Source organism: Rhincodon typus, chromosome 33, assembly GCF_021869965.1.
Source record: "Rhincodon typus isolate 14 chromosome 33, sRhiTyp1.1, whole genome shotgun sequence".
Classification (NCBI taxonomy): domain Eukaryota; kingdom Metazoa; phylum Chordata; class Chondrichthyes; order Orectolobiformes; family Rhincodontidae; genus Rhincodon; species Rhincodon typus.
This window is the reverse complement of record NC_063364.1, coordinates 32,154,575-32,178,429: the sequence shown is the minus strand read 5'-3', so window position 1 is coordinate 32,178,429 and position 23,855 is coordinate 32,154,575. Positions and strand designations below refer to the sequence as shown.

The 23,855-nt window shown below is 41.5% G+C and overlaps 1 protein-coding gene across 1 annotated transcript in view; it reads left to right on the top strand.

Moving 5' to 3' along the window:
• The window catches only part of eif3ja (eukaryotic translation initiation factor 3, subunit Ja), a 37,457-nt gene that overhangs the window by 2,160 nt on the left and 11,442 nt on the right, over positions 1-23,855 (top strand). The window contains exons 3-5 of the mRNA XM_020534311.2: positions 5,544-5,592; positions 9,313-9,410; positions 11,870-11,984. Of these exons, the coding sequence (XP_020389900.1) occupies positions 5,544-5,592; positions 9,313-9,410; positions 11,870-11,984 (262 nt within the window). The remainder of the gene's footprint in view (positions 1-5,543; positions 5,593-9,312; positions 9,411-11,869; positions 11,985-23,855) is intronic.

The following is a 23,855-nucleotide window of genomic DNA, read 5'->3' as shown; positions in this document are numbered from 1 at the left end:
GTTAAAAATCCAAGCTCTAAAATAAATAATACTAATGCATACATAAATCTCACACCTTACATTAAACAAGTAAGTGCTCTCAACTAGTAATGTTACTAAACAGTTTTGAAAGAAGGGAATACAGTAGTATGGTAATGTAATATTAAAACATTACATTTAAAAGCTGTAATGTACTTAATCCAGAAAAGAAACATGAAATCAATAAATGAGATGAAGGAAAGATAAGGATAAATGTGGCATAAATAAACTTTCTTTACACAAACCCAAATTAAAAAGAATAAATTCAACCTTGCACGTATAAGATTTAGGCTACAACTGAGATGGTTAGGGCTGGGAACTAAATCTAACAGATCAGCAAAAGAGGAACAGCTGATGTTTGTGAGGAGTAACCTTACTAATTAAGGATGAAATCACTTCAAAAGATTCATAGATATTCCAATAAAGTAAGCAATCAGTGGAGACTTTTCTGTTGAATTAAGAAATAAGGGAAGGCTTTAAAGACTGGGAGGAATTGTGTGTTATCCCCATGGTAATGAAGCAGTGTGTTGTACAAATGCAGAAATTATATAAGTGTTTAGCTTATCTTAGCTTTAAATAAGCTGGAGTGCATAAATGGGAACCCAGACTTGGGTAAAGAGACTAACCCATGTCAGAAAGCAAGAGAAATTATAGTTGCAGGAAACTTTTCTGAGTGTATAGAATGTTCTAAAATGAGCAAGGATTAGGCTAAATTTAGTAAGTTTATAGGTGAAGTTTATCTAATAGTGTGATGCTGTTGAGGGCGAGTACTATGTAGTGTCTGTAAGAGAGAAATATGAAACGATCACTGAAATTCCAGATTTACTCAATGCAGGAGGGATACTGCCCACAATAAATCTAGTATAATGGCATGTTTAATAGATGTTCTGAAAAGAATTTAATGGTATAGACCAGTTATTTCTCCTTTGGGTCAAGAACTTGACCTTGTACTTCTATTTGGTTGAGAGTGGAAAATGTTTATAACTTGAGGGACACCATTCCACATTGATCATGGCTGATCAGAAACTTGTAAAGTACTGGATGAACATGTACCCACCATCAAAATTATCAGTTGCACCCCCTCCTCCTCTGTCCGCCACACACACACACACACACACACACACAGGCCCCATGCCACTGATGATGTTTAATATCATAATCTCTCCGACTGTAAGGAACAGAACTGGGAGAGCCAGCACAGTACATTGCCAGTGCGTGGAACTGGTCCATGGGTTGGAAGTTTAATACTTCCCCTCGAAGCACAATCCAATGGCAATATTTGTTTTGCTGGGTTGAATTGCTGGTACATTCAGAAAGTAGCTAGCACTTGTTACAACGAAACCATGGTAAAAGATTTCTTCAATCCGACAATATCCAAAATTGTAACTCATTTTACTATAATTCTAGTGATAAACTGAGCATATTAGAAGATACATTGCCAGATTCCTTCAGTAAAGCTGTTCTGGTGATTTGAAAAGCAGGAACAAGGTTGAAAAGTTTTAAAATTGTCAGCAAAATCAGGAGTGGTTTTGCTGACCTTTGTAGAATGCTCACTTGATGTGTCATCAGCTTGAATTTGAACCTTGAGCTTAGTGCTGAATGCTATTATGCAGGTATAGACCACACAGTATAGTAGGATGCAATCAGCCTTAGATTTTCATAAATACAATCATTTATCTCAAAGTTCATAGCCAAAAAAAAAACAAAATGCAAAGAGTGCAGATCCATACATTTCAACTGGAGGTAGAGAGTAGAATAGTTTTAGTCTTTCAGGTTGATGACATCTCATGAGGACTGATCTGGTGTTGTCTATTTGAGCTTCGAATAACATGCAGTCAAACAATTAAATTTAATCTTTCCAGATATGGTTTACGACTCAAGTCTGTCAGTAATGTGGTATGAGCAATTCCATTTGATGGAAAATGTTACAGGAATATGTCAAGACATTTAAGAATGTGCATCCCTGGAGTCTCCAGATTTCTGCATGTTGCTTCAATGATTAAAATACTGATGTGCAATAATTTTTGTGGTGCAACTATGCTGTCACGTGATCAATGTATTTAAATCACAGCTTGATGACTACATGTGGATGAAAGAAATAATGTGCCAGTTGATTAGGGAGAGATTATGTGGAGCTTTCAACATGAGCATAGACAAGGGCTGAATAGCATGCTTCTGTATTGTTGAAATTTTATATACCTTTTGTGTTGGATATATGATGCAATCGTTTGGAAGTTAGAATGGGATTTTCAGTATCTATAAATGTTGAGATAGTTTCAGTGTAGTGTTGATAACTTTTGGCACAATAACATTATAGGTGAGATAGAAAATAGAACCGAGTGATTTAACTTTTATATACAAGTTAAATCACTCGGTTCTGTTCTCTAACTTTTATATAAAAATTAAAGGGTGACTTCATATTCCTTCCCTGCAGAAGAGTAGATAGTGTGTTGTTTTGACAAATTGATAGGAGTGTAACACTTTGTCTCTATTTAATGGGTATTAACGTTGTTCAGTGTGATAGACACACTGATGGATAGTGGTACACAGTCTTAAATCTGGGGAGATAAAAAACAAGGGAATTTGGGCAGGACGAATAAGATACGGGAATCCATATGGTAAGATTCTGCAAAGTTGTAGACTGACACATAGAATGTATAGATAGAGGTCCCTGATGGTGGCTGGAAGGGAAATACGGTGATTAAGAAGGGATCCTGTACTTTAATAGCCAAGGCCTCAAGTGTAAGAGCATGAAGCTTATATTGGAACTGTATAAAAGATCTGTTTCATTGCAGCCTTTCAAATTCTGGGCACTACATGAGAGGACAGATGAGATGGAAAGGATAGAGAGGAAATTTCTATGAATGTTGCCAGTAATGAAAGTTTTACTTCTGAAGAAAGATTGGATATGATGGGTTTTCTTTAGAACTGATGAGACAGGGGTGGGGCAAGATTTGATTGAGGTGTCCAAGGTTGTGATGATTTGGATAGAGTAGGTAGGAACCCCTGTTTTCGTTAAAAGGTAACTGACCAAGGGTCATAGATTTGAAGTAATTGTTAGCAGGATTAGGAGGAACTTGAGTAATCTTTTCACTGGGAGTCTATGGCTCACAATCAGAAAAAATGGTAGCGGCAAAAACCCAACACATTTAAAAAGAGATGCACTGGAATACGCACTTGAGGTGCTAATAACAGGAATGTGGGGTTAGGCTAGATTGCCTAATCTTGTCTGGTATAGACGCAGTGGTCTAAATGATAACCTGTGCCATAAATCTGTGTTTCCATGAGATGATATCTTTGTTGAAGGTATGATTCCATAGGCACGAAGGTATTGTGGTGATTTCACTTCAAATATAGATAATTGCAGACAAATGATGGGAAAGAATTTTGTTGCTCTATGGGTCTGTTTTTAAAAACTTGCTGTATTCACTTAGCGGTCATTGGTTGAACTTTAACTTTTTCTTTGGCCAGCTGGATGTCAGTCAGGCATTGAAATCTTGAGCCCTTGAGTCTCAAGTGCAATTGCTGAGAAATCCACAAGGGGGTGTTATAACTGCATGCTCATGAGTCACTGCGGAAAGACACCCGTTTTAGCCAGCCGCATACAATTTATCAAGTTACGAAAAATCAAGGGTTTTCAGACGCCTTGAAATGTTTGCAAGATTTTTAAAATGTGATATAATTTAATATTGGGCATTGGTGAGTTTTCTCTTGAGTTGGCTCATAGCCTGCAAATTTGTGTGCAAACTATGTGGAGCCATGTGGTGAATGCTATCCCTTGGTGACATGTCTCCCTGCTCTAGGTTAATAAATGTCCTGCACAAAATTGAATTTGCTCAGTTCGGCATTAGTGAGGGTGCCTTGTTAGGGGTAGGTCATACAAAAAAATTGTACATATGTATTTTCCTAATGGTATTTAGTGGACTAACTAGAGAAAATTAGATAATTGGGTTTTAGTGTGACCCTATTAGCATCAGATTGTTATGAGGAAACACCCAAGATTGTTAATCCCAATCACTGCTTTCATGGAAGTTGGAGTTTGGTGAGGAATTCCTGGAGTTTTGTTTTCTTTGTTAGCTCTCAGGTTCTCTTTCTGTATTTTTGCCTCTTGAAATATATGGCTTTTGGCAAGTGGGGTGTATTGGGCAGACCACTTTTCATACTACTTCTACACTTTTGTAGAAATACCCAAAAATAAGGCCTTGTATATTAATATTTGTCGCTTTCATTCATGCAAATATATCACAGTGCTAGCCCCAAAGACAGTCCTAAATTGGGTGTTAGCATAATTCATAGCGCACTTAGTATTATTTAGCGATTGTTGTCTGTTTGCAAAATCATATCTAATATTAGGCCTCGAGTTTTGCAAATCGATGCAGAGTACCTTGTGAATGGCCACGTGGATGTGGTGTTTGACACAGTCTGCCAATGTTTGGGGCGTGTGAACTCCATGTCAGTATAATTCTGGTATGCATATTACCAATTACAGAGATACCACTACATTAATGAGGTTTAACATGGGGTGAAAATGAACTAAAGGTGCCTGCAGAGGGATTAGGAAGAACATTCCTAAGTAACTTTTACCCCCACTGTTTCTTCTTCTTTACACTGCTTGAGAGTTGAGCATTTTGAACATTCTGGTGTGTTGGTACTATTTACAGAACAGAAATGGGTCATTCAGCCCAATTGGGTCATGCAAGCCTTGGTGTTTCACACTAACTACCTCCGACCCTTCTAAGCCAGTTGACCTATCCTTCTATTCGTACTGATTCATCCTACTTTCATTCTTGTGTTCTCCTATATTTATGACCTCCAGTTTGGTTTTCCTGCTGTTGGAAAATGTTCTGCACATCTAACCAATCAAAACTTTTTATAATCTGAAAAATTTGTCCGCTCACCCCTCGGACCTATTTGTCAATCAATTACTTTTGTCATTTTGCATTAATGTTTACTTCCCACCAATTTTTACCTCACTGGGTAACATTCTTGCCATGCTTCAGTTTCACTGAGGAAAATCATTTGGTGCCATACCATACCATACCACTGTAGAAATCCTTCTGTTACAGGTGAATGTGTTAACAGGGCAGTAGAGTGATCTGTTCCTACAGTCATTGTTATTTATACCTGCCTTTTACCAACAGAGGCTGCTGAAGCCATTAACAGAAGTCTGCAACAATCTGTCGCCTCCCTATTTCAGGAATGCAGGGGCCAACTTTACCTCAGCAGCTAACCTGAGATCAGCTCGGTACAGACTGTGGATTAAGCGATCTTTTGATCTGTGGCTTAATCACACACTGGTGTACTCCATAAAGAAGGTACACTAGGCTTTAAATGATCTAGTGGTTCCCTTTTGCGGTTTACAAAGTTCATGACCTATTTCCTGCAGCGATTTGCTTTCTACAAAACTGTTACAAGTGGGTCACAAAAACTAAAGTAAATAATTTGTTTTAAAGTTTATTTACGCCCATTTTCATTCAGAGGAATGAAGAGTAGGAGCTTAAACACTATTCACTTTGTTTCCATAGGACAACTGGGATGATGATGAAGAGGAAAAGAAAGCACCAGTGAAACCAGGTAAGTATGCAGATTTCTTAATACCTGAATTGAGAGGTAATGTGATGGCTGCTTTTAGAATTCTGAGAGGAGTAGTTGGTGTGGATTATGATAAACTAGTTCAGCTTGAAGAGGGGTATTCTATTTGCAGCATTTCCTTTCACTGAGCAGGTACCCAAACAGGCTCCAAAGGAAACAGTGGAATGAGTTAGTAGTGATTCATTCAGATTTAGCAGTATTTTGAGATTAAATAATTTGTGTCATGATGTGATGAATATAGTGCTGTTAGGAGCAAGTGACTGTGGACCTATTTTTCCGAAACTCTCAGTCACTGGAAGTTTTCCGTCTCTGATGTCTGGGATGTTGTAGACTCAACTACAAGGATTGGTCATTGTGATCAGACACCAAGTCCCATAGTCACATCTTATCAAGCTACCAGGATGGTACAAGGTAAACTACAGTGGCCTTAGGTTTTTCTGTGGCTCAGTTGGTGGCGTTCCTGCCTCTGATTCTGAACAATCAAGTCTCCACTGTAGTTTAGTTCAAAATCACAATTGATAGTCCCAGTGTAGTACTGGAAATGAGCTGTACTATTGAAAGCTCAGTTTCTCAGGTGAGGTCTTTAAACCTGGTTTCCTCCCTGGTTGTCTGAAATTATCCTATGGATTAGGGTGGCATGGTGACTCACTGGTTAGCACTGCTGCCTCATAGCGCCAGGGACCTGGTTCAGTTCCATCCTTGGGCGACTGGCTGTGTGGAGTTTGCACATTCTTCCCATGTCTGTGTGGGTTTCCTCCAGGTGCTCTGATATCCTTCTAAAGTCCAAAAATGTGCAGGTTAGGTGGATTAGCCATGAGAAATGCAGGTTTGCGGGGTGGTTCTGGGTGGGATGCTCTTCGGAGGGTCAGTGTGGAGTCACTGGGCTGAATGGCCTGCTTTGACACTGATGGGATTCTATGAATAAACAGATTTTTTTTCTGTCGGTACCTTGGTCAAGTGTTATACTTATTCAACATTACACCTTAGCTTTTATGTTTTCTTCAAGTTGCCTGTGCTTTTATTAATTTGTGGGATGTGAATGTCGCTCACTGGCCAGTATTTAATGCCCGTACCTAGTTGCTGTTAAGAAGGTGGCGGTGAGCTTCCTCCTTGATCTGCTGCAGTCCACCTGCTGTGGGTTGACCCACAATGCTATCAGGGAGGAAATTCCTGGATTTTGACCGAGCAACAGTGGAGGAACAGCGATATATTTCCAAATCAGGATGGTGAATGACTTGGAGGGGAACTTGGAGGTAGTGGTGTTCCCATCTATCTGCTGCCCTTGTTCTAGATGAAAGTGGTTGAGTTTGGAAGGTGCTGTTTGAGGATCTCTGGTGAATTTCTAAACTGCATCTTGTAGATGGTGCACTCTGCGGCTCTTGAGCATCAGTGGGAGAGAGAGTGCATGCTTATGGATGTGATGCCATTTAACCGGACTGCTTTGTCTTGAATGCTGTCAAGCTTCTTGAGTGTTGTTGGAGTTGTACCCATCCAGGCATATAGGGAATATTCTTGACTTATGCCTTGTTGATAACAGACAGGCTCTGGGGAGTCAGGAGTTGAGTTATGCGCTGCAGTATTCCTAGGCTCTGACCTGCTCTTGTAGCCACTGTGTTTGTTTATGTAGTGATTCCGCTTGAGTTTCTGGTCAATAGCCACCGCCAGGATGTTGATAGTGGAGGATTCAGTGATAATACCCATGAATGTCAAGGGCAGTGGTTAGATTATCTCTTATTGGAGATGATCATTGCCCCGCATTTGTGTGGCATAAATGAGAAGTCACGAATGGTGCTGAACATTGCCATCATCAATGAGCACTTCTGACCTTATGATAGAGGGAAGGCGGACAAATCCAACCCAGCCAATTACCGCCCCATCAGTCTACTCTCAATCATCAGTGATCTGTGGAATTCCCTGCCCAGTGAAGCAATTGAGGCTACCTCATTGAATGTTTTAAAACAAAGATAGATTTTTGAGCAGTAAAGGAATTAAGGGTTATGGTGAACTGCTGGGTAAGTGGAGCTGAATCCAGGAAAAAGATCAGCCGTGATCTTATTGAATGGCGGAGCAGGCTCAAGGGGCAGGATGGCCTACTCCTGCTCCTGGTTCTTATGTTGTTATGTAAACAGCTGAAGATGGTTGGACCTAGGACATTAGCCTGAGGAACTCCTGCAGAGAAATCCTGGAGCTGAGATGATTAACCTCTGACAACCGCAACCATCTTCCTATTTGCCAGGTATGATCCAAACAATGGAGACTTTGTCTTTTGATACCCATTGATTCCAGTTTTGCCAGGGCTCCTTGAAGCCGCACTCAGTTGAATGCAGCTTTGATGTCAAGGGCTGTCACTCTCACCTCACCTCTGGAATTCGGCTCTTTTATCCATGTTTGAATGGAAGCTGTAATGGGTCAGGAGCTGAGTGGCCCTGGCAGAACCCAACTTGGGCACCTCTGAGCAGGTTATTGCTGAGCAAGCGCTACTTGATAGCACTGTTGATTACACCATCTATCACTTTACTGATGATTGAGAGTAGACTGGTGGGGCGGTAATTGGCCTGGTTGGATTTGTCTGGCTTTTTATGTACAGGACATCCCTGGGTAACTATCCACATTGTCAGGTAGATGCCAGCGTTGTAACTGTACTGGAAGAGCTTGGCTCAGGGAACAGCAAGCTCTGGAGCAAAGATCCTCAGTGCTATATCCAGAATGTTGTCAGGGCCCAAAGCCTTTGCAGTATCCAGTACCTCCCGCTGTTTCTTGATATCACATGAAGTGAATTGAATTGGCTGAAGACTGGTATCTGTAATGCTGGGCACCAGTGGAGGAGGCCGAGATGGATCATCCACTTGGCACTTCTGGCTGGAGATAGCTGCAAATGCTTCAGCCTTATCACAGTTTGAAATCCTGTGTTACACCTGGCCACCTTTGCCTTTTTAGAGGTATTTGTTGTTTCATGAACCTGAACCCCCAATTTTGTCTGTTTTTCCACATTGGCCAGAATTTTAAATTGAATTGTGCATGAGAATTGCTTTCCACTGTGGTTTGAATAGTTTTCTTGGACTTGCTTGTCAGCATTTCGCAGGAAGAATAGTAACTTGTGTGAGAAACATCAGGGTAGTGGGACTTGAAGGAATTTTTATCTAATTGTCAGGTAGCCCCTTCAGGAAAATAGTAGATTGGGGTTAAAGCTAGATTTGTATAACACTTGGTTTAAAAAAAAATCTTTCTGCTAGAATTGCTTTCAGATTATTATTGTATAGTAACCTTACAAAACCAGCCCTATCCTGTGGAGACAGAGGGATTTAAACACATAGGAACTAGGAGCTGGAGTATGGAATTCAGTCCCTCGAACCTGCTCCACCATTCAGTATGAATATGGCTGATCTGATTGTGCCTCAGCTTCTGCTTTGCTGCCTGTACCCATAACCGTTCAACCTATTACTAATTAAAAATATAACATGGGTTAAGGTCTGTGGTTGATGTCTGGTCTCTCAACGGTTAAACCAATGTTGATGCACTTTCTACTGTAACATTTTGAAGGTTATTCAGCACAGGTCCCACAGTTTTGAAATAAATAACAGGTGCGTTCTATTGGATATTTCTGTTGAGCTTGAAGCAGCAAGTATAAAGATCATTTTAATGCATTTACTTCTCACTGTGATAAAACTGATTGGGGGTTTTGACTGTTCTGAAATCCTATAGTTGAAGTCAAGACAGAAAAGAAGAAATTAAGTGACCGGATTAAAGAAAGGGAAGAAAAAGAAAAGCAACTGAAGAAGAAAAAACAAGAGTTAAAAAACGTAAGTTGCTTCATATCCATCAGGATGAAATATTCCACTGGTCCAAGGATTCTTCATCTTTACAATGCTACAAAGTGCTGCAGAATATATTTAACCAGTACAGTATAGACTACTGGGTAAATTGAAGTAAAATTAAAGGATACAAGACCTAACATGCCATACGTTAGGCATTCATACCTTTTTTCTATTCACTTGTGGGGTGTGGGTGTTGCTGGCTGGCCAGCATTTATTGCCCATCCCTAGCTGCCCTTGAAATGAGTAGCTTGCTAGGAAATTTCAGAGGGCAGTTGAGAGTCAACCATATTGAATGATAAAATCCCTTCAGCATGGAAGCAGGCCATTCAGCCCACTGAGTCCACATTGACCCTCTAAAGAGCATCCCACCCGGACCCGACCCTCTGTCCTATCCCAGAAACTCTGTATTTTTCATGACTAATCTACCTACGCAGTACATCTTTGGACTGTGGGAGGAAACCGGAGCACCTGGAGGAAATCCACACAGACGTGGGGAGAATGTCTGTGTGGAGTCCTCACAATCACCCAAGGGTGGAATCGAACCCAGATCCCTGGTGCTATGAGACAGCAGTCTAACCACTGAGCATCATGCTGCCCTGCTGGGGTCTGGAGTCATATGTAGGCTAGACTAGAGGAGGATGGCGAATTTCCTTCTATTAAGGGCATTTGTGAGCCAGATGGATTTTTCGAACAATTGGCAATAGTTTCAGAGTCCTCAGATTTTTTTAATTCCAGATTTTTGTTTAAATTTGAATTCAAATTCCACAATTTGTCGTGGCAGAATTTGAACCCATCTCCCCAGAACATTAGCTGAGTTTCTGGATTAATAGTCATAGTGACAGGATTAATAGTGATAGATGATATCACTAGGCCATCACCACCCCTAGAATAAAATTCAGAAGTGAACAGCCAGCTGCTTGGGGCCTGCTTTGCCATATAAGATTATACCTGATCTGGTTGTGGTCTCAACTCTCTCTTCCTACCTGTCACCTGTAATCCTTGATCTCTCTTGTCCATCAAAAAGCTATCTAACACAACATTGAATATATTTACGGACCTAGCCCTCACAGCTAAAAGAGAAAAAAAATTCTTAAAAATATTAAATTGTGCCCCCTAGTTTAATCTCCTCCACAATTGGAAACATCATTCTGCTGAATACCCAATCAAGTCCTCCTCAAATTTGTGAACGGTAAGTTTTGCAGTCTGCGCCTGTGCAGTGCGCATGTCTACAGCAGGAAACCAGTTTTGTTCAATATCTTTTCTTTAACGTTGCAGATAAGTGATGATTAGATACTTAGTGGGGGAATGGGTGTATAGTATGTTTTGTGAGGGCAAATGAATTCATGAATGGTACAAAGGGCTTAACAATGTGTTTTGATAATTTCGTCCTTTGCTCTTGTAAACTGCAATATGAATGGACCCAACTTATTCAACCTTTCTTCATGAGATCCCAGAATGAGTGGTGCTTGATCAAATGCCTTTAGCAATTCAAATACACCACATCATTTATATCTGCCTGGCTTGTTTTGATTCCTCAAAGAACTCTCTAAATGAATTAGACCAGTTTCCATTCCCAAAATCATGTTGACACTCTCTGATCCATTATGATTTTCTGAATATCCTGCTAAAGTTTCCTCCATAATGGATTCTCACAATTTCCTATGACCATTCTTAGGCCACCTAGCCTATAGTTTTTGCTTATCCTTCTTCTTGAGCAAAGGTGTTACACTAGCTATTTTACATTGGCTATTTTCCAATCCGCTGGGACCCTTCCAGAATCGAAGAAATTTTGCATGTTTTTAATCCGCAAAACTTTTAATCTCACTAGATTTGTTGCTTTTTAAAATCACTGAAGCCACTCTTCCCTCATGATACATTAAAATCTATTTATTCGTATGTAGCTGGACAGTAATTCAGGGAATGAGAATTCAACTCCCAACATAAAACAACATAAAATTGAAGTTTTTAAGATTTATATTTACTGGTTTCACTCAACATGAATGGTGAACATACTGTCAGAGAATTACAAAACCCCAAGTGGTTAACTAATATCCTTTTTGGAAAAGAAATCTAACTTCCTTACTCGGTCTGAACTTGTACATAATTCCCATCCCATACCAATATGGTTGACCTAATTTATTTCTGACATGACCTGATGAAGTCCCCGTTTTTTTTGTGGCTATGAGCCAGCAGTTCAGGAAGGCAGCTGCCGTTATCAGCATTTCAAGGCAACATGGAATGCATAATAAACGCTGGCCTTACCAGAAGTGCCCATCTGCTGACGGTGATTTTTGAAAAAAAAATTATGCTCCTCAGAGAGGAAGAATGGTAGGCAGAGACTTTGGGGAAATAAAAATGACTGATGCGATGTGTTAATGGTGTTATGTGGAAGTATTTCCATTTTGTGTTCTGCCTGTCCAATCTTCTGTGCCTCTTGTTTTCAGTTTGAGAAAGCAGCTGAACCAGTGGAACTTTCACCAGAGGAACAACAGGCAGAAAAACTCCGACTAGCCAAGCTACAAGAACAGGCAGATCTAGAAGTAGCAAAGGACACATTTGGTAAGTTGCAAATAAATTTATTAACTCTTTGGAAACCTCAAGCTCATCAGTGTTATTTTATCCAATTCTGCATTGGTGGAAGCTCCAGTATAATTATTACGTTTATAAACATACAACTAGGAGCAGTAATAGACCATTTGGCCCTTGAGCCTGCACTGCCATTCAATAAAATCATAGCTGATCAAGTTGTGTTTTGAATTTCACATTCCCACCTACCTCCACTGATCTTCAATTCCAAACTAGATTCTAACTCCATCTTGGTGTCAACAAGCACAATTTAAACTTTTATGTGGTACCTTGTGAAATGAATTCTGGAAAACCAAATACAGTATGTCTGCAGGCTCCCTTTATCCACAGCACTTGTTACTCTTTCAAAGAATTCCTGTTAATTGTTTAAACCTGATTTCCACTTCACGAGGCGTTGTACTGACTCTTTCAGATTGTCTTATGTTTTTCCAAATGTCCACCTAAATGTCTTTAGTAATCTCCTTTCCTCTCTTGAATAGAGGTGTTACATTTGCTACTTTCCAGTTTGTTGGAACTTTTCCACCATCTGGCAAATTTCAGAAAATCAATACCAATGCATCTACTACCTCATTTGCTACTTCAGGATATTAAATTGGAGAGGGTTCAGCAAATATTACCAGGATGTTGCAGGGAATGAAAGATTTGAGTTATAAAGATAAACTGGGACTTTTTTCACTGGAGTATAGGAGTTGAGGGGTGGTCTTATAGAAGCTTATAAAATCATGAGGGACATAGATAAAGTAGTTAGCAAGGGTTTTTTCCGTTGGATGGGGGAGTTCAAAACTAGGGGGCATATAGAGTCCTGTAGCACGGAGTCTGGTCCTTTGGCCCAAACTGGTCTGTGCCAATCAAAATGTCCATCCATGCTAAGCCCATTTCCCTGCACTTGACCCATATCCTTCTCAACCTTTCATATCCATGTATTTGTCCAAATGCCTTTCAAATGTTGTTAATGTACCCACCTCAACCACTTCCACTGGTAGCTCATTCCATATGCGTACCACCCTCTGTGTTAAAATAAAAAGTTGCTCCTCAGGTTCCCATGTATTCTTTCCCCTTTTACCTTAAACTGATGCCCTCTAGCCCTCGATTCCCCAACCCTGGGAAAAAGACTGGATGCATGCACCCTATCCATGCCTCTCATGATCTTATACCTGTCAATAAGATCCCCCTTCAGTCTCCTACGTTCTAAAGAAAAAAAGTCCTAGCTTGTCCAACCTCTCCCTATAATTCAGTCCCTTGAATCCTGGCAACTGCCTTGTAAATTTCTTCTGCACTCTTTCCTGTTTAATAACATCCTTCCTATAGCAAGATGACCAAAACTGAACACAGTACTTCAAGTGCGGCCTCACCAATGTCACATACAACTGCATCATAGCATCCCAACTTCTACACTCAATACCCTGACTGATGAAGGCCAGACTGCCAAAAGCCTCCTTCACTGCCCTGCCTACCTGTGAGTCCACTTTCAGAGAACCGTGCACCTGAATGCTAAGGTCCCTCTCTTCCACTACACTCCCTAAAGGCCCTACCAGTCACCATGAATCTCCTACCTTGATTTTACTTTCCAAAATGCACTTCCTCACATTTGTATATATTAAACTCCATTTGCCATTTCTTGGCCCATTTCCCCAGCTGATCAAGATCCTTCTGAAATTTCTGATAACCTTCCTCACTGTCCACGATATCGCCTATTTTTAGTGTCATCCGCACAGTTACTAATTATGCCTTGTACATTCTCATCCAAATCATTGATATAGATAACAAACAGCAATTGACCCAGCACTGAACCCTGAGGCACACCACTAGTCTCAGACCTCCAGTCAGACAAGCATTCTTCCAGTATTAACCTCTACTTCCGACCATCAAGCCAATTGTGTATCCAGTTTGCCAGCTCTGCCTGGATTCCATGTGATCTAACCTTCCAGAGCAGCCTACCACGTGGAACCTTTTCAAAGGCCTTACTGAAATCCATATCAACTACGTCTACCGTCCTGCCCTCATCAACCTTCCTGGTCACTTCATCAAAGAACTCTAGCAAACTTGAGAGGCATGATCTCCCACACATGAAGCCATGCTGACTACTCCTAATCAAACCCTGTCTTTCCAAATGGATGTATATCTTATCCCTCAAAATCTTCTCAAGTAACTTATCTACCACAGTTGTTAAGCTTACTGGTCTATAATTTCCAGTTTTCTTTTGCAGCCCTTGAATAAGGGCACAATATTCACTACTCACCAGTCTTCCGGGACTTCACCTCTGGCTAATGACGATGCAAATATATCTGCCAGGGCCCACACAGTTTCTTCCCTAGCCTCTTGCAGGGTTCTTGGATACATCTGGTCAGGACCAGGAGATTTATCCACCATCATATATTCTACTACTTCCAACACTACCTGTACTGTGATAAACGACTGTCCCCAAGATATCGCCACTAACTTTCCCAAGTCTTCATGCCTTTCTCCACGGTAAACGTAGAGGAGAAATATTCAATGAAAACCTCGCCCATCTCTTACATGTCCATTTTGGTCCTTGAGGGGCCCTGTTCTCTCTCTAGTTGTTCTTTTTCCTTTACCATACTTAAAGAATCTCTCAGTCACCTGTTGTGCCCTATTTCCCAAGAGTAGGTCAAGTTTTGCCCCTTCCCGAGTAGGACCTTCTATATACTGCTTGAGGAAACTTTCCTGAACACATTTAACAAATTCCATCCCATCTAAGCCCTTAACACTATGGCAGTCCTAGTCTATGTTAGGAAAATTAAAATCCCCCACTATGACAACTCTATTGCTCCCCAATCTCCCTGCACATTTGTTCCTCTAATTCCTATTGACTATTTGGAGGCCTATAGTACAACCCCAATGATGTCACCATCCCCTTCTTATTTCTTAGCTCCACCCACAAAGCCTCACTGGGTGATCCCTCAGTTATTTCATCTCTGACTAATGCTGTGATACTCCCTTTTTGGAATTTTTTGCCAATTGGAAATGTCAAATACTAGGGGGCATAGGTTTAAGGTGAGAGGGGAAGAATTTAAGGGAGATGTGCGAGGAAAGTTCTTTTTTTGCAGAGGGTGGTAGGTGTCTGGAATGTGCTGTCAGGCATGGTGGTAGAAGCAGATATGTTAGCAAAGTCTGCTTAAAAGGATTACGGACCATGTACAGGCACGTGTGAGAAAAATGAAAATCCGGAATGTTGGTTACTTGACTGTGTGATACGTTATCTGACTATAAGCGATGCCCCGCCATATTCGCCAAAGAGAAGTAATTGATGGAGGATAATCTCAATGAAGGGAGTGTCAAATTTCTATTGAAAAGGAAAAGGTGTTGTGCATCTTAAAAAGTATTAAGGTAGATAAGTCCCTGGGTCCTGATGGGAACTATCCCAGAATATTGAGGGAGGGAAGAGAACAAATTGCTGGAGTATTGACAGACATCTTTGTATCCTCTTTGGCCACAGACGGGGTCCCAGAGGACTGGAAAATAGCCAGTGTTGTCTCATTGTTTAAGAAGGGAAGCAGGGATGATCCAGGAAATTACAGGCTGTGAGCCTCACAGTGGTAGGGAAATTATTAGAAAAGATTCTCAGGGACAAGATCTATATGCATTTAGAAGCAAATGGACTTATTAGCGATAGGCAGCATGGTTTTGTGCAGGGGAGGTTGTGCCTAACTAACTTGATTGAGTTTTTTGAGCAGGTAATGAACATGATTGATATGGGAAAAGAGGTTGATGTTGTCTACATGGACTTCAGTAAAACCTTTGACAAGGTCCCTCATGGCAGACTGGTACAAAAGGTTAAGTCACATGGTACCAGGGGTGAGCTGGCAAGATGGATACAGAACTGGCTTAGTCACAGGAGACAGAGAGCAGCGGTGGAAGGATGCTTTTCAGAATGGAGGTTTGTGATTAGTGGTGATCCACAGGGATCAGTGCTGGGACCTCTGCAGTTCATGGTCTGCATAAATGATTGGAAGAAAACGGACGATGCAAAGATTGATGGAGTTGTGGATAGTGAGGGGGATTGTCAGAAGATGCAACAGGATATAGATCAGTTAGAGACATCGGCAGAAAAATGGCAGATGAAGTTTAATACAAATTTGAGGTGATGCATTTTGGAAGGTGAAGTACAGGTGGAAATTATACAGTGAATGGCAGACCCTTAGAAGTATTGATACGCAGAGGGATATGGATGTGCAGGTCCACAGATCACTGAAGGCGGCCGCGCAGACAGGATAAGGTAGTAAAAAGGCTTACGGCTTGACCTCATTGGAAGGCGCATTGCGTATAGGAATGGGCAAGTTATGCTGCAGCTTTATAGAACTTTAATTAGGCCACACTTGGAATATTGCGTATGCTTCTGGTCACCGCATTACCAGAAGGATGTGGATGCTTTGGAGAGGGTCCAGAAAAGGTTTATCAGGATGTTGCCTTGTATGGGGGATTTTCGTTATGAGGAAAGGTTGGATAGACTGGGTTTACTTTCACCGGAACGCAGGAGGCTGAGGGGGTGACCTGATGGAAGTTTATAAGATTGTGAATGGCATGGATAGAGTGGAAAGTTTGAGGCTTTTTCCCCAGGGTGGAGGGGTCAGTTACTAGGGGGCACGGGTTTGGGGTGGGGGGAGGGGGGATTTTAAAAGAGGTGTGTGAAGCAAGTTCACATAAAGGGTGGTGAGTGCCTGGAACGTGCTGCTGGAGGAGGTGGTGGAAGCAGACACAATAGTAACATTCAAGAAACACCTGAACGAATGCATGAATAAAGGGATACGGATCCTGTAAGTGAAGACAGTTTTAGTATGGGAAGGGCAAAATGTGGTGGCGCAGCCTTGGAGGGCTGAAGGGCCTGTTCCTGTGCTGTATTTTTCTTTCTTGCTTTCTTGCTTGCTTTCTTGCTTTCCTTCCGTCCGCCCGTCCGTCCGTTCGTTCGTTCCGTGGTTAAACAGCCTCATCATGTACCCAGAGTGCGTTCATTTACTGAGCACCACTCCGTAGAAGTAAACCTTAGCTGGGAAAGGGGGTGAATTCAGGCAATATGTGAAGCTGTTCAATTTCTACGTTACAACTTGTAAACATGAGCAAGAAACTGGCTTGTATATCAAGTCATGTTATGCGATTAGTAGGAAAGGTTCGGCAATAGTACCCTTGACATGTTAAGTGAGTTTGGGAAGGGAATTGATTATGTTGCATATTTTGCCTGAGAGAAGATGCCACATCAAAGTGGTAGAAGTTATGCACTCTGCTGAAGCAAATAAAAGACATCCCTCTTTATTATATTAGGAGATATTTGCAGGACTATGGGGAAACAGCAGATGAATGGGACTATTGGATAGTTCTTTCAAAGAATCAACAAAGGTACTGTGGACCAATGGCCCCCTGTGGTATATAATTTAGAAATTGTGAACGCTGGTACTGTATAATTGTGGTAAACAGTGATGCAGTTCTTTTGCTATGCTGTAGATGGAGCTAAAACACCATGAACACTCCTTGGTGATTGGAATTGTGTATTGTGTCCTGTGACAGCATCTAGGTTCGCATTTAATCACATGGTAGCGTTTAAAGGAATTTAAAGGAATTGGATTTTTCCCTATTGCTTTTTAAATCTTTTATTTGCTCTGAGACAGAGCTATGTGGCTACAATCCAGTCCATGATTTAAGTGTTTCTCTTAGTCTTTTTAAAAAGCAGGCCAGATATACAACAACGATGTTACTGTCAGGGTTGAAAATACACAAGGGGAGTAGGCAAATTCACACTGAAAATTTAAATTGCAGGCGACCATTGCAAGTCATGCCTATACAAGGGAGGGGCAAATTCAGAGGGAGTTGCTCTTCTTTGGTGAGTTTCTGCAGTGCATCTTGTAAATAGTGCACACTGCTGTGGCTGAGAGCCAGTGGTGGAGGGGGTGAATGTTTGTGGATGTGGAGCTGCCCCCATCCAGGCAAGTGGGGAGTACTCCATCACTGTCCTGACTTGTGACTTGTAGATGGTGGACAGGCTCTGGGGAGTCAGGGAGTCAGGAAGTAAGTTACTCACCGCAGTGTTCCTAACCTTATTTAAAAATCTACTTTCATGTTTTTCTTTATCAAATCACGAATTAAATAAATACTTTTGAACTGCTGAACTAAAATGGGTGGTGTGCAAGGATTGAGTGCCTGCTAGGCAGGAATAGAGGAACTGATTATAATTGGCTGCTACTTGCACTCAAGAAACAATCCATAAAGTTTTTGAGCAATAGAAGAGACCTTGGGTATGCCTTTAATATTCATCTACATATAAGGAAACAAGTCTTCCATATCTCTGTTTAAAAATTGCTGAACTCAAATTTAACTTGGGTGAATAAGACTTCAGACTTGCTGCAAAGGTATCTATAGGACTACTACTCACGTTGTAAAGTTGCAACATACTGGCACAAAAGCAGACCAGCTGCTTCAGAAGCATGCATTATTGCCCTGAGTTCACCAGCCTTACCTATCAGCTCTCTTGCATTGAAATAGATGCAATTTAATCCAACAGGCATTCCTTGCTCCCTGTCCTGACCTGTCTCTTCAACTTGCTATTTCTGATTACTGTATCTCCTTCCAGCCTCGCACTTGCCTCCCTGCTGTTTAGGATCCCACCCCCTTGCCAGTCTAGTTTAAAGCCTCCCTTGCAACATTAGCAAATCTGCCCGCCAGGATATTGGTCTCCCTCCAGTTCGGGTGCAACCTGTCCCTCTTGAACAAGTCACCTCTGCCCCAGAAAAGATCCCAATGGTCCAGGAATTTGAATCCCTGCCCCCTGCACCAATTCTTTACCCAGGCATTCATCTGCCATATCCTCCTGTTCTTACCCTCACTAGCATGTGGCACTGGAAGTAATCTGGAGATTACCACCTTTGAGGTGGTTTTCAATTTTTTTCCTAGCTCTCTGTACTCACGCTGCAGTACTTCATCCCTATTTCTACATATGTCATTTGTGCCAACGTGCACAATGACTTCTAGCTGTTCTCCCCCACCCTGAGAACAGTCTGTAGTTGCTCTGAGACATCCCGGCCCCTGGCACCTGAGAAGCAACACACCATCCTGGATCCCTGTTGGTGGCCATAGAATCTCCTATCTGTCCCCCTAACTATCAAATCTCCTATCACTAAGATCCTGTTCACCTTTACCCTTTCCCACTGTATCCCAGAGCCAGTTGCAGTGCCTCAAACCTGGCTACTGGTGCTTTCCCCTGATGTGGCATCCGCCCCCACTCCCCAACAGTATCCAAAACGTTATACTTGTTTTTGAGGGGAATGGCCACAGGGATTCCTGCACTATCTGCCTCCTCCCTTTGCCTTTCCTGGTGGTCACCCAGCTACTCTCTGCCCACACCTTGGATGTGACCACCTCACTAAAACTCTTATCTTATGATACGCTCAGCATCTCTGATGATCCAAAGTGCATCCTGGTCTTGGTCTTGGTCCTGGTCCTGGTCCTGGTCCTGGTCCTGATCCTGATCCAGCTCCAACTCCTGAACACGGTCTCCCAGGAGCCGCAGCTGGGTGTACTTCCCACAGGTGTAGTTATCAGGGATGATGAAGGTCTCCCTGATCTCCCACATCCTACAGGAGGAGCATGCCACTGCACTAACCGCCATCTCAACTGCTGTAAGATTAAGAGGAAAGTTAAAAGGACTTTACCTGAGCCTACCTGTATTTTTTGCTGAGCTGCTGTTCACCGAAGCCTATCGTGCCAGTGCCTTACTTCTTACTCTGCTACCAACAAATTAGCATGTCTCTCTCGCCCCTTTTTTCTATAGAGGAGGAGGGAGGGAAACATTACATTGATATTTTTAAGATGAGAGGGGAAAGTTAATAGGAAATGAGGGGCAACTATTTTACACAGTGGTTCATGTGTGATAGAGCCAGACGAAGTGATGGTGCAAATGCAGTTACAACACTTGTAAGACATTTGGATAAGTACATATATCGGAAAGGTTTGGAGGGATATGGGCCAAGCACAGACAAGTGGGACTAGTTTAGTTTGGGAACGTGGTCGGCGTGGACTAGTTGGACTGAAGTGTATGTTTCCGTGCTGTATGACTGTGCAAGTCCATCAGGATTCTGAGACTTGTCAGCCTGCAGCTCCTCCAGTTTGCTCAGCACCACATTCCTGGTAATTATGATTTCACTATGTTCCCCTGTCCCTTCTATCTCCTGATTAGATACTGCTGAAATATTTTTGTATCCTCCAGAGTGAAGATAGAAATGTATTTGCTCATTTCCTTTCCTGTTTTCTTATTAACTGCTTTTAGCTTGCCATTCTCACTCTGTAGAGAACTGTTACTCTCTGCTTTTCCTCTTTAAATACCTGTAGAAACTTGTTTTATACTTCTGGCCACCTTCCATTTATATATTTAGTTTCTTCCTCCTGGTTAACCTTTAGCCATTCTCTGCCATGTTTTATATTCTAATCAATTATTTGACCTGACACACACGTAAGTACAGTTACATGCATTTTCTTTAAATTTGATGATTTCCTTAATTGCTTTAGTTAACTATTGGTGATGAGTCCTTCCTGCTTTGTTTGGTTTCAGAACATGATGTTGTAAGAAACTAACTTGAAGGTGTGCCCCTTTCATGTTGAGGGGCGACCTGAAAGAAGTATAAAAGATTGAGAGGCCTTGATAGGCTGGATCTGCACACAGACTGGCACAAAAGCGGACCAGCTGCTTCAGAAGCATGCATTATTGAACCGCCAGGGGAACTAGCTGCACAAACCCCTAATAACATCAAGTACTTCCAGAAATATGTCATTGACCCATACTAATAGAGCCTCTGGTTTTTGGTGTTTCTGCCAAAGAAAACTAAGCTGACTGACCTGGAAGTAAGAGTGGGTGTTGTGTACAGTGGAGGAACAGAGCCTGATTATAAGGTGTGTATAATCCCACTTTGGAAACTATAGTATAGAAGGTTTAACATGCACTAACTAGAACATCTTATTTCTGCTTTGCAAGTTAAAATATGCCATTGTATGCATGAATGTGCTATTTTAGTTTCTCAAGAAAGCTCCTTTAAAGAAAAGCTAGACAAAAGTACAGAAGGCCATGTTACTACTTAACTGCATCATCCAATATAGGAGTTAGTGAGAAGAAAATGCCCTCTAAAATCAAACAGTAACCCTTGAATGTGTCTCAAACAGCTCGGAGGTGGGGAATATTTTGACCACTGGTTTCCATTTCTACAGTGTTCACTTAAACGTTGATTGCACCCTGTTTCCAGGATGGCATCGCAGTCTTGTGGAACTGAATGGCCTTTGGTCTGAGTTCCTCTACAAGCTTTGCTAAGACAATGTGATGGATTGAGGGGCTTTGGAAGGCAGACGTTTGTGGATATTGTAGCGACCATTATCGACCACTTATCGTGAGAGTTGCTTTGGCAAGAATGCAGAATTTATCTGGTTGGAAGTGAGTCATGTGAACTCTTTCACAGAATGTGATCTGACCAAAGGTGGTAGCCAACAAGGGTGTAAAATACTGGCGATGACTCCAACTTCTACTGATTTACTTCCTTATGTGTCTGTCCCACCTTGTGTGCAGACACACAGAGTCATAGCATCATACAGCACAGAAACAGACCCTTCAGTCCAACTAGCCCATGCTGAACATAATCCCAAACTAAACCAGTCCCACCTGCCTGCTGCTGGCCCATATCCCTTCAAACCTTTCCTAGTCACGGATTTATCCAAATGTCTTTTAAACATTGTAATTGTACGGACATCCATCACTTCCTCAGGAAGTTCATTCCACACACAAGCCAACCTCTGTGTAAAAGATTTTCACCTCATGTCTTTTAAATCTCTCTCTCCTCACCTTAAGAATGTGTCCCCTAGTCTTGAAATCCCCCATCCTAGGGAAAAGACAACTACCAATAATTCTATCTATACCCCTCATTATCAGTGAGATGCTGCTATGATCCCACTTGCTTTAACATAAATGATCACTGTAATGGCTCACAGCTGACTAATAGGTCAATTAGGTGTGATGCTTAAACTCTTGGTAGTGCAGAAATTGAGGTAAACGTCAACTTTGTGTGGGTAATAACGCTGTAGGGACAGCCTAGTTTGTCAGTGGGCCAAAACGCCTAATTCTGCTCCTTTATCTTATTGCAGCCTGTTTTACTCCTTCAGAAATAAATGAGGTCGTCTTTAATTGTCTTGCACCAATCTCCTGACAAAAACTGAATCTTTGGTTTAAAAATCTGGACTTACGGCCAGATCAGAGCAGAGGTTGGAATTTTTTATGGCTTTTCACCTTCTTGTAAATTGACAACATTTCTGTAGGAATTATGAAGAAGTTCTGTTTTGCACTAAATGAAGAAAAGCTTCTCTATCTTTAATGCCTGAAGTTGTGATGATTCTGATAACATGGTGACTCTATGATAAACATGAAAGTCATATTTGGAAAAAGATTAGCCCTTGAAATAAACTCCTTACTTTGTGATTCAGCTGGCCTCTTCAGATTCATAAACCAGAATATTTTGAGTTGCGTGTTAGTTATTTTAAAACAAAACTGAACTGAGTTGAATTGGATTGTTGCTGTGCAAATAAACTGAAGTATATTAAGCTTTTATTTGTTGCAGTCTTTAATTTATGCAGGTTTGTGCTAGCGATACTGGCGTTGCTCCAGATAGGGACCGAAATTTGAATCTGATGGCGACGTGTTGATCACCTGGGCAGCCAGTAGGTGACGTGGAACTTGCCCAACCTGGCTTCGTGCTTGCACAGCAGCTGGTAGAATAGAATTTACATTAGGCCAGAACCTCAGTGCATCTCTCAGAACTCCCAGACAGTCTTCGTCCTGACTCCACAAGGCTGGTGTAGCATTGATGCCCACAGAGCATCATTGCAAAAAAGAATCATTTCATTTCCGGTCTTGCAATCTGTCACACATTAGCTCTCACTGAAGCAGATTTGTTGGCATTAAGGACTGCAGGGTGGAGTATTTTGTGATAGTCTGAATGTTAGACAACTGTCTCCCTGTGAGCGTGGAGTGGAGATGTCCTAGTGATAAACCAAGTTCTCTAGGAGTAAAACTCAGCAGTCAGTTCAAATGCTGAAATGTTAAAAGAACAATGAGGATAAAACTGAACAGTTGTAGAATGATGAACCTGGGGCCACTCCATTTAAAGGGCAACTTCAAGATAGTGTTAACTTTTTCCCCAAAGGAAAAGAGATGGAAACACATTCTTCTGCTGCAGTGATGAATGTACCAGTTGAAACAGCGTTTTGATGAAGTTCAAGGCTGGGCTCTTGCCATGCCGATTGAGGATAGATGGTGAAATGTGTTGCTTTGATGATTTGACTTTTTCCTGCCTGATGCTGTTAGAAAAATAGTTTGAAGGAGAGAGAGAAAGGAAATTTTGGGAATTTCATTATCCAAAATACTAAGAATGCTGTGATGTTCTGGGAAAGATGGTATAGGACAGATATAAAGTATAATATTGGAATAGGAATAGTGTTGATGAGGAAACTGAAACCTTTTGTAAATTTTGAGTCACTGGTCCCAGCTGGCCTTGCCACAAGAGCCGTCTTCTCCTACCTTCCTTCATCTCACTTAATTCCCCCATCCTTGCCTTTCTTTCTCACATGTATCCTTACCGAAATATATCAGTAAAGAAATATGGTGTTTGAAGTAACCTGAAAGAGAATAAGTGGGAAATTGATTCAGTGATACAGATAACTAATCTCAAGGGTGGTAAAAATAAAGATGAAGTCACCATAGTATTAGTGGACCATGAGGCTGCTCTCATCAGAAAGAGACAACTGGTAGTGGTTTAACCTGAGAGTCACCATACCAAGGGAAAAGGATGAGTCCTTCATTGTAAG